Source organism: Acanthisitta chloris, unplaced genomic scaffold (assembly GCF_000695815.1).
Source record: "Acanthisitta chloris isolate BGI_N310 unplaced genomic scaffold, ASM69581v1 scaffold41652, whole genome shotgun sequence".
Classification (NCBI taxonomy): domain Eukaryota; kingdom Metazoa; phylum Chordata; class Aves; order Passeriformes; family Acanthisittidae; genus Acanthisitta; species Acanthisitta chloris.
This window is the reverse complement of record NW_008660668.1, coordinates 1-12,044: the sequence shown is the minus strand read 5'-3', so window position 1 is coordinate 12,044 and position 12,044 is coordinate 1. Positions and strand designations below refer to the sequence as shown.

Here is a 12,044-nt window from a genome sequence, read left to right as displayed (position 1 = left end):
CTCTATCCTTCTCAGAGAGAAAACACTTGCCTTCTCTTCCCATGGCATCTGAAGTGCTGCCTATCTTAGGAAGAAGAAAAAATACAACACTAGTTGTTTACCATTATTTAAATATTGTCTGTGCTGGAATGTAAGTTGAAAATCCATCCCCATTCCGTGGCCCACTTCATGTGATCTTCACTGGTGATTTCTTGTATGCACAGAGGAGGGTGACGTAGGGAACTCCAATGAATGCCCACCTCTCACTGGGCCAGAACATTATCACAGGGCCTTGCTCAGGGATCTCAGAAGCAGCATCGAAGTAAGCAAAGCAGACACAGCTCAGGTATGCCGCAAGGCAAATCAGAATGTGCCTGTGGATAGACAACCACATGCCCGAAAAAGAATAAAAAAAGGAAGAAAAAATCAGTAACATGACTTCAGTAAAGCAATCAACTACATCACTATGCTTTAAAATCAGTCTTTCCTTCACCATTTTCCCCTGAGTCCCCCGTAGGGTTGCTGTCTACACTCTGCATGGAGGCAGAGAATACAGAGAATAAGTAAAACTACAAAACCATAGCTTATCCCTGGTCTAAACAGCTTTTTGGCCTCTCTGTACCTGCAGAAATGCTGAGATATGGCACATGAGTAAGAGACTACAATTTGCTGCGAGGTAAAAGGTTGTGTGAAGACCTCAGAGCAGCCCTCCGGTATCTGAAGGGGCTACAGGGGCCCAGAGAGGTACTCTTCATTAGGAACTGCAGTGACAGGACAAGGGGCAATGCGTACAAATTGAAGGAGGGGAAATTTAGGTTCGATATTAGGAAAAAAGTTTCTCCTGTGAGGGTGGTAAGACACTGGCACAGGTTGGCCAGGGAGGCTGTGGCTGCCCCCAACCCTGGCAGTGTTCAAAGCCAGGCTGGGTAAAGCCTTGAGCAACCTGCTCTGGTGGGAGGTGTCCCTGCCCAGGGCAGGAGGGGGTGTGACTAGATGATCTGTAAGGTCTTTTCCAACCCCTAAAGTTCTATGATTATATGGAAAGAGAAAAGACATCAAAGCCCCCACTTCACTATCATTAATCCTCAATCAGCATGAGGATTACCATTCTTGTTAACAATGGAAGCTTAAGCTTTCACAGGCACAGCTTCAGTTGAGCAGTGCTGTGGAATTTTTATTAACCAGTATGTCAAGGAATTCAATTACAATTAATGAACTTGTGTGGGAGCTGACAGTTGGTCTGAAGGCCTTGCAGGTGTCAACCTTGAGCCCATCATCATGTATCCCTGAATGATTGCAGCAGCTAGAGGGAGGCACGCTGACCAGAAGAAAGAGGAACAAGGGCCAAAGAAGAGAAAGCCTTTGGACAAACAGGATGATAAATGAAATATGTACTTAAGTAATTTGTAGCCAATGACAGGTTGATTGTAATGTGTTATATCCAATGAATAAAAGACATTCTTTATGTAGAAGGTATAAAAAGGGGTAATTTATAATAGAGAGCTTTATGCCTTTCACCACCATTTCTGTGTATGTGTTTATGTCGCATGTCTGTCTCAACCACAACAAACTTGGTGTCTGAAGAATCTCATCAGGCCAAAGTGAATCCTAAAGCTGCTGCCTTGAATACTGTGAGACTTGCTCTGGGCTCATAATCTTACCAGTAATTCTGTCCAGAACTAGCCACCAGGCAGCACAGAAGGGTAATTTGGTGAGGATGTATCACACTTGAATCAAACCTTGGACTTCATACATAACACTTACCACACACAGTGCAAATAGGGGAAGTTAAACGCAGACCAAATCTCACAAAACACTTTGTCACCGATCCAGCAAAAAAGTGCTAGCATCCACCAAAGACCTGAAAAGAGACCCAGTTTGTATGCACGCTGGTTTTCACACCTGAGGAGAAAACCATAAATAAGCTGTTATAAAACAAAACATAATTTGCTTTGCAATGGCAGTTTGATGATTCAGGGCTCTATGTATTTTAGGGTAGGATTCATCATGCCAGAGACACATCTTTAAAATGACTCCAACATAAATATCCTTAATAGCTGAACTTCACTTACAGTAAATCTGTCTCTGATAAAAGGCAGCAGTGAGGTAACAAAATAAACCTTTTTCTAAGTAGCTGTGTTTTGTGTATTGTCTTAAATACCAATGTGCAAATGGTGAACAAACACCAAAGCATTCCCATATTCTAGGGTGGGGGACTCAGGACAAGTAGTGCTGTCAGTTAACAACCACCCCGCAGCCAGTGCTCACATTTGTTCCTATTTGTCACTACATAAAGACTGGTTAAAAAAGGGGAACTGAACAAGGGGTTTTAATTGATTAGTTGATTTTTCCCCTTACAAGTTAGTATTGTACAATGGAACAGTTCCAGAGAATTTCTAAGGTAGGTGCCTCTACCCAGAGGGCCTAAAGAAGCATCCACAGGTGCAGGTATCCACATCTCAGAATTCCTCACATTGAATAAGCTGCAGTTCTCTCCATTCACAAGAAACAGAGGTACACCAGAGAGAAAGAGAGAAACATTTGCTGTGGTTGCATGCAGTGTGGTCTGCAGTACCAGCACTGAATACAACAGCAGATGCCAGGACACTTGCACAGCATTAGTTGTTGCAGGTTTACTCAAGTTTTTCCCTCTCTATTTGATGTTTTGTTCTTTTCCACATCTTGGAATTATTCTAACAACTGTGCAGCTTTGCTGAAAAAAGTAAAATCAGGAAAAACGTAGCATCAATATAATCTTCAGGTCCCAAAATGTGAATAATTTGCTGTCTGCCTGCACTTGCTATTTTGGGGTTAGGCCTCTTGGTGCCAGTAGATGCAGTTCCACTGTTACTGATGGTAGACTGGGCTGTGACCAGCCCTGTGAGGCCAAGGGAAGCCATGGCTCAGCTTCCCCACCTTTTGCAAGAACAAAGCTATGATTTGGGATTTTCCCCCTCACCTTTTTTTGTTCCTGTGTTAAACTGTTGGTGAATTTTCCAGGGATTCAAGAACTATTCAGTGCTCTTGGACAATTCTTGCTTGAATGCACTGCACTTCCCAGGTCACTGATATCACCTCCCAGGCCTACTAATGAGGTGACAGAATAATTTCTTTAAAGTGACTTGTTTAAACCACATCTCAGGAGTAAACCAGTAAGCCAGATCTCTTGCCAGTATAACAAGGAATACCCAGCCTTCACCGGGTTACAGGCCCCTTTCTTCTCCTTCTATATTCTAGAAGCAAAACGAGTCAATGTTAAGTCCCTTCCCCTGTGACAAGGCCAAAGAAGGGTTCCTCTAATCCACACTCATCTTCTATTTCTTAAACCTTTGCCAAAAGTTGTTGGTAACGTCTCCATGCCTTTTCCTCTCCACGAGATCACCATGCAACTTTCTCTTTGTTCCAATCAGTTGGAGTCAGTAGACTTGACACTGAATCAACCAGTCTTTTTCCACACAATTCTTGGGCTCATTCACTGCATCTGGAACATAAGCAATGCCTGGCAAACAGGTCCTTTAAAGGGACACTTCACCTTGTGACACTGAGAAGGAATTACTATGTATATCCCTGGCAGAGTGAGCCAGAATAGGCAGAACAGTCTCTACTGTGTGCACAGCAGCAGTATTTATGGTCCCTGATCTCCTTATACATGACTGTCCTTGACAACTGATCAACACAGAGCAGCACAGAGCAAAAAGTTCTTTTATCCTTCTGTCTTCCACAAAAAAAAAAAAAAATTGTCAGCCTGAAGCTTGTTGTTCACATTTGATACATTTACAGAGTTCTAACTTTCCATCATTTACTGCTAATTGTCTCCATAGTCAGACATAGACTGCAAGTCACAGGTAACTCTGCATTCACTGACAAGGAACTAGTAATGCAAACTCTGTTCCTGAGACAAAGCTCATCACTACACCATCCTGCCTAGGTGAGATGACCTCCAACTACTCAGCTGAAGCACAGGCAGAGAATGATTCCTGCCTCTCTTTGCTGGAAATCCAGAACTGCCACTGGTACAGGAGCTTTGCTGATGGTGCCTAGCTAAGAATTCAGAAAAAAATTAAAACCATACACAGAGTGCCCTTGAACACTTCTGTAAATGAGCAGCAACTTATGCAGCAACTTCTGCTGCATGAGCAGCAAGATGCCTGGCCCTGGTGTATTGCAACCTAAAGAATTAGTACAGGTTTCTCTGAAGTATATTTTTTTCACTCTTGAAACACTGTTTCAGTTGACATTTTAACAAGCATTTGGGACTAAGAAACTCTACGGATTAGCATAAGGCACCTTTCTAGCTACTGGATTAATGACAGAACAGCTACCAACTGCCTAATCTTGTTGACAGAGTATTTTCATTATCCTTTGCACAAGTTGCTTTTAGGACATGGCATTTCTGAGGGTCTGAAAGAGATGTTCATGCTGCTGTGTGCTCTCTACTAGTCATAGAATCATAGAATTTTAGGGGTTGGCATGGACCTTACAGATCATCTAGTCGCAACCCCCTGCCATGGGCAGGGACACCTCCCACCAGACCAGATTGCTCAAGGCTTCATCCAACCTGACTTTGAACACTGCCAGGGTTGGGGCTTCCCTGGGCAGCCTGTTCCAGTATCTCACCACCCTTACAGTAAAAAATTTTGTCTAATATCTAACCTAAATTTTTGAACTCTTTTTGAACCCATTACCCCTTGTTACCTCTGCCCTACCAGGTCCACATTTAAGAACCTAACACTCTTTTGTGACAATATTATCTTTGCATCAAAGACAAACATGAGGCAGAAAACTCTCATTCGAAAACACAGTAGAGTTCTGTACCAGACTGACACCAGCCTAGAACAGTAATAACAACAGGGAGTCTAACACATCACAAACTTCAGCATGGAACAGAAGAAGCTACTCTAGAGGCTCTTCTTTCTTCCCCAAATACCTGTTTCATGGACAAATTTCTACTGCAGCCTGTCAGACTCAGATGTGTAGTCCCCTCCTGACTCTGGTAGCAGAGAATGGAAAAATAGCAAGCATTTTAAATGATGCTTAGATTAATTTTTCTCCTGTAGAAGGATGACTCCTCTCCTCTGGCTTTGCAAGAATGCATTTCTTTAAATCTCCCAAGGGATCAGCATAGCTTAAAATAAAACCTTTTTATTTGCCTTTCACACTCAGGAATTCATCAAAAAATACGACAGCTGTTACATCATCTCAATGCACAATTAGAGAGGGCCCTATGTCACTGCAGGTCCCTTTTTAATCACCGATTGAGAAAGGTCTATCCATGTCCTTGATTCTCTAACCTAAAAAAACCAAACAGACAGGGAAACTCCACACATTTTAACAAGACACTACCTTTCACAAGCTATAAAAAACAAATACCTGTAGGCATACCAACTCCTAGATTTGACATAACAGTACTGAAACTTATGAGACACGAATTACTTGTCCTTCTAAGTTTCTTAAGGGTTCATGCCGGGAAAACTGATATGGAACCAATAAATAATTCATACAGATTATCCAGTGCAATAACCAGATGTCCATTTGCTCTGTCAGTAGTTCCTTCGTGCTGTCATCAAAATGAGACAACACTAATCTTCTTCAGCTACTGATCTTGTCTACAACTAGCTTGCATGCTGTTTCCCAAGCATCTTTGACCACACAGCAGGATGTCTAATGAGAAAAGACTAATAAACACCTTTACCAAACATTGTTAGCAGAGGCTTCCACTGTATGGAGAAGGAGTGGCTGAACAGGGTAACACAGCAGACAGAAAGATCTCTGTTCTAACAGAAGCAGTCAAAGTGCAGACATTTGGTCCTAATTTGTTTCTTTTGATGGAAATAGCCAGTATGTAAGAGCCAGCCTTCTCAGATGCTGGAAAAGAGGTGGAAAAGGGCGAGTTCATATGCTAGCACTCCTCAAGTCCTTTTAGCAGGAGATGAAGAGACAAAAAAAAGTCTCTGGACAGCAGCTGGTATCACTGTAATGGAAAAACTCTTTAAAATGCAAAGATCAGTCTCAGGTTCTTCTCTATTTGCACTTGGTTTTATGGTTTCTAAGGCCCTGACTGATAGGTATCCTCTACAGCCTAGTAATTAACCTTACCTTTGTCAGTCTGACTCAATCATATTACCCATACCAAGAAGACAAAGTGGTCTAAGACTCTCAGTACAACTTTGAGAATTGGAACATCTTCCTTACATGCTTGGGCTTGGCTCCACATTCTCACCAGTATCCAGACTGCAATCATGCCACCACCTCACCCTTATGCACTCTATACAGCAGAAATGCTGCCTGTAAAGTGAAACCCTTGCCCTGATTCCATAATAAACAACTTTGAGTTAGATCAGGTTGCAGCAAGAGGTATGCTGCAAGAAGACAGAAAATATGTGACCTCATGTAACAACCTAAGGAAAAAAAAATCCTTGACAAAAGTGCCTGAACTGGCAAACAAGTTTATGTGAGATCTGCACTTGCATGTGGAAGAAGCATTTCTGATCTGATACAACAAGTACTGAAGCCAGATCTAGTGTATCATCACATGGTGGCCTAAGGATCTCAGAAGCACATGCTGCATTCAGGAGAGAAATGTACTCACCTCTTCAACTCAGCAATGAGCAAAGCTGTGCAGGGAACACCCAGAGTCATGAGGGAGATATTGTTGATGGCAGGTTTAATGAAGGCAAGGCAGGTGGTAACTCCAGACAGGACACCCACAGCAGCTTTAAATCGGCTCCTTTATAGGGTTTTGATGGGGCAGAAAAACAGCTCTTAATTTAAAACTTTTAATTACTAAACACAGCAATCTTACAATTATGTTAATAATGTAAGAGAATTTCGGTTTCCCTAGGTGTGTTTAGAAGATGCAATGACAATACACATGAAGTGGATGCGGATTTTGCATGTGAATGCAGAGTTAATCATATACACAACCCTTTGCTGGACCATGGTCTTCTGCACCAGCCACATGTATGTGTGCACACGTGTTTGCTCACCCACTCGGCACCAGTTTCAAAATTTTAAGGCCACAGTCCAATCTTGCTCTTCCCACAATAAGTCAGGAACAAATCCATCTGTGCACACAGCACTGTACTTTATAAAAAAGTTCTGTGTCATCATTTTTCAAGCTTCTAACAGGGATTTTAGGATATTTTGTTACCAATCTTGTCTCAATTTCTAAAGTCATGTTACAGTCTTGTTTTGCTTTCCTCTGTCTCTTTTAAGTCTTTAAAGATATTGAAAACTACATGCTAAGAACATTTAATCAAATTCAACAGCAGGTGAGAGATTCTCACACAAAGGCTCCGATTTGGTATATTCTCAGCATAAATGAATCACAACTGGGCCCTAAGCACCCAGTCCCAGTCTGTGGCAGGACCATGACAGAGAGAGGGTCCTGACACTGCCCTTCAGCTACTGGTCCACAGCTTTACAAGACAGTTGCCATTATAACTCAGTGCCATTTGGTGCAGGCTTAGGTGTTAGCAGAAGTACCAAGAAACATGCAAGTGTACATGTATGATTGTGTAACTACCTGTCATTTCGAAAAACTCTGGGCAGGTATCTCCTAGGGAACCACATGGCAAGAGCACACATCAGGACCCAGAGAATAGCCAGCTCATCCAGCATCTGACCCAGGAAACTGAGGGTGGCATGGAAATAAACAGATCCAATTCCTAGAAGAATGAATCAAAAGACAGGATGAGTAGTTGCAGTACTATAATAGACAGAAACACACTCCTAATTGTCAGAACTCTACAGAAACTGGTGCATACCATTTGGTCTAGAAAAGGTTATAAAAAGTAGAAAACCAGAAAACAAATGTCAACTTTCCTAAGAGGCAATCCAAGCCATCAGCTACTCATTAATTATAAAGCAAACATATTACAAAAGTAGCAGCTAATGATGCCAGCTTCTACTAGAAAAGCAGATGTAATACGAAGAGATATCAGATGGAAAACTAAAATGCAAAACGAATTAAGAAATAAAAGCCAAACGCAGCTTCTGAATTTGTTCAACGGCACAAGATAAAAAGCAGTATCTGATGACATGATACAGGTTTACAGGTGGAAAGTGTCATGGCTCTCATTTAAGCAACAACAACACAGGAAGGAGGGTCAGGTCTGCTGTAGAGTAAGCCCGAATATAAAATAAAGTATGCAAAGGAGGGATTGGAAGGGAACAGAACTAGGGCCAAAATTCCCACCAACCTCAAACTGCAAAAGGCATTTTCCTTTCTGAATGTATGGCTGCGTCGGCTTCAAGCGAGTACAGGCAAACTCTTCCATAAATGTCAGGATTGTTTTGTTTTGCAAAACGATCAAGCGCAAGCATGAAAACCTGATTTCCTTTCTCAGTTCACTCGTGAGCTGGCAAACAGAAACTAACCAACTTACCAACCACGACCAGCAGAGTCCATATTAAATATATCCCACTGTTGAAGCAGATCGCGTACTGACGGAACAAGCACATACATATGGGTGGTAAAACGAAAAACAAGACGTTGCTTATCTAGGAAAAAAAACCACCACAGTATCACAAAGACAGAAACCAAAACAAATCTTAAGTATCTACAGGCTTTCTAGTACATCTATAATAACATTTGTCATTCAGTGAAGCTCCAGCTCAACAAATTATGGTCCTCTGTTTCTGCTGTTTTTGCAAAAGCAAAATAACAGCATCAAAACTTTGAGCAACAAAATGTGGCTCGTTATCTTTAAACCACCTTTCAAGTGGTTTCTTAAGTGACATTCCCAGAGGAATTTTCCTGAAATATTCAAGACTGGCAACTCAGGAAGCCTACAAAAGCAAGGAGCTGAGAACAGGATGTCCTGACCAGTGAGTGACCTGCCCCTCTCAACAGCTGTCAAGCCTCACATGAAGAAAGCACTAGAAGTATTGGCACTAGACACAGCTAGTCAAGCTTTCTGGAAGTCAGCTTCCTGAGCAATAGCTGGTGTCTGGAAGGTCTGAAATACAACATTAAGGTAAATTGTTAAAACCCTTTTTGTGCAGGGTAAAGGGAGACTGACAATGTAAGTTCTTTCATACTTTGTTTTTTTCCTTTTGGCTCCCCATTACAGAAACAACTGAGTATGACAGAAAACTGCTTATAGGAAGGTGAAAAGGCTGATAACTCAGATCATTTCCACATTTTTTTCAAACTTAATATGCATGATTTGAACCAAGACATGTTTTATGTTTTCTCTTGCCTACCAAGAGCCTAAAGGATGATTCTTTGGTTAAAGACTGAAAACATTTTACTGGCAATTAGCAGGAGACATCACTGTAGTTGCTTCTCCCCAGAAGGAGCTGCAGTGCTGAAGGACAGCCATGGCACTGTAACTGAGCAGTTGTGAAAAGCTCCCCAGCCTCAACTTTCTCATGTTTGCCTGCTCAGCCCAAGCACAAGAGAAAATTACTCCCAGCAACGTTCCCCTAAAGTCGATGTAGGAAACAACTCTGGGTCAAAGGTACTCCTTTGGGACAGATGGACCCTTTAAAGAGACTGACAAACTTTTACTACCATTAATGAAAACCTAGTGGAGAAATAATTTGAGGATGACATATGAAGAAGGCATTTGTTTATTCAGCTGCTGTTGCTCATCACTCAACACCATCTGAGAACAGATTTTAAGAGGCAGATCAGTTTGCTTAACCCATGGAAAGGAACCTACACAGTCAAAGAAATTGGCTCACTTCAGCATCTTCCATTCAGAAAAAATCCTACTGCCACCAGGCAGCAGAGACTGTCAGCAACACTAGGAATACAGTCATGGACCAGGATCCCAGTGTGTGACGTGCTGATACAAGCACAGAGCAGGAAGACTCCCCACGCCACAAAGCAGGCAGGAAGCAGTGACAGCAGAGTTGATGGAGTATGAACAAGTCCTCTGGGAGCCTGGGAGGCTTTTAGACACAGTTAGGCCAAAGAGAGATGTCAAGGGGAAAAAAAGAGCTGGTTATAAACAAACTGGTTTGGAAGAAGATTTATGCATCTCTGAAGCTGAAACTGACCAAAGAAGAAAATCAGAACAGGTAATTGCAGTATCTCAAAATTTGGCTAGAAAGTCCTTACTCTTCCAATGAACAAGGTGACAAAGGAAACAACACATCTGCTTATCACAGCTGTAGCAATACAGATTTATGCTAGTGACTAGCCAACAAGGTAGCAGTTCTGTCCATGGTAGTGCTCCTCTGGCACTGAACTCCCATTGATGCTAAGGTGCTGTCTGGAAATGCAAGCCTTGCAAACTTGGAGCCTGAGCATGACTTGTACTCTGCAATGGCCATCAGGATGATTTCCTAACATTGCAGAAGCTGAAATAACTTTAATACTGAAATTCTTCTGTATGGAGCTCACAAAAAAATGTGGCAATCATATTTTCTTTTTCATTAAATAGCTTAGTTCTGTTTCTCATATCCCACAAGCAGTATTTTCCACGTTATAGTCAAATCAGGACTCTGGAACATTTTCCAAAACACACTACTTATGTTCTCTTAGTTTCAAGTTAACTAGAACAACACTAGAACTGACGCGCTGCTTTCCACTCTCTTACACCAACTTGGCTTCCTACAAACAACTACACCCTTAGATACCCTGTAAGTATCCACATCACACTTTCCAACCAAATGAGGCACCTATCCATCTGGCTATGGTTTCAGAAAGCATGTTGCATGTACAATTTTTTACATAATACATAACTGGCCTGCGTGATTTGATAATCTACAATTAAAACGCTCATACAGTTAAAATAAGTTCAAAAACTGACAAGAGTACAGAAGTTTTCCTGTGGGATCTGCAAAAGGTAACAATTAAAAGTTACAGTTCTGGGGAAAAGGCAAGCAGGGCACCAATAAAAGTCCATCCTTTGCCTTCATACAATTCTGGACCTTTAGTTTTAATTTCCAACTAATTAAGTACATTATAGGGGCACAGGACATGGGCCTATAGGACAGAGAACGCCAAAGGCTTGCTCAGGTCGTGATCAATTAACTTACACAGTCCTGACACAGGATGTTCCCTGCAGTCTTACCAAAGCTCAAGTGTTCTTTACTCTCTGGTACCTCTCCCAGACAGCAGCTGCAGTATTCAGCCACCATGGGGAAACTTACTGCACTACCTCTTCGTGAGAAGGAAGAAAAAAATGGACTAATGCAGCTCCCTGTGTTATCTTGTGTATCCTGGATTATGATCATTCCACTCACAGACACTAAAAATCCTCAGTGGTAAAAGAGATGATGTACAAGCATTCTCTCACACTCTTAAGACTACCTCATAGCTCTTAAAAACCTTTATCTCCATGTCACCAGGGAACAAAGAGGAATAAAACCCTGGTAATTCCCTCTTTAAATGAAAATTTGGCAAGAAATTACAAGCACAACTGAATGCAACAGATTGAACGGCAAAGTACAAACTTTGCCAGCAACAAGGAAAACCACCTGTTTTCAGGTGCTTGAAACAAAAACAACAGCTTTTTTTGTGAAAACCCCTCCACAGAGTAAATTATTTTGATCATGTGGAGGCATTTGTTTATATTCTGGACTAGGGTTACATTGCATCAGGATACATTACCTTATTCATTTCAGAAAGGAAAAAAAAAGGGTAGTTTTCCTGTAACTATTCTTTCAGTTTGAGCTACAGAGTGTTTTGTGACCTCTTTATTGAAAAAGCGTAAGACCTGAATCACTTGCGCTAGACAAAATCGCATCAGTCTAGCTCATGTATTTTGTTTAAAAATTAGTCTGATCCATTTGTACAAAACTTCTGAGCGGATATTCTCCTACCGATGTAATCCTGTTGAGTGCTTTGGTTTGCTTTTTAAATAAATGAAGCTAAATTGATGCATAGCAGAGGAAGACTGAGTCCCACCAGAATAAACAAATGATTTTTTTAAAAATGCATTTCAGATAAGCTGCTCCAGTTTTGTGCTTACATGAATATTGCGTGAGACCGCAACCACAACTCTGACCTCAGCCGTGACAGTTTAAAGTGCAGATTAGCAAGGTTTTAATCTAAAGCTTAAATAACCAGATGCCAGTGATAGCGAGAAGCAGACTGAAAGCAGGAATTG

At 41.5% G+C, this 12,044-nt stretch overlaps 1 protein-coding gene across 1 annotated transcript; it reads right to left on the bottom strand.

Moving 5' to 3' along the window:
* Window positions 1-13: 13 nt before the first annotated feature.
* ACER2 (alkaline ceramidase 2) lies at window positions 14-8,487 on the bottom strand (the record flags this gene model as incomplete). Its single annotated transcript, XM_009069883.1, is given in 5 exon segments — window positions 14-353; window positions 1,744-1,881; window positions 6,569-6,706; window positions 7,505-7,646; window positions 8,367-8,487. Coding segments are annotated over 5 exon segments (726 nt in total), but the record flags the coding sequence as incomplete, so codon positions are not given.
* Between the last annotated feature and the right edge of the window lie 3,557 nt (window positions 8,488-12,044).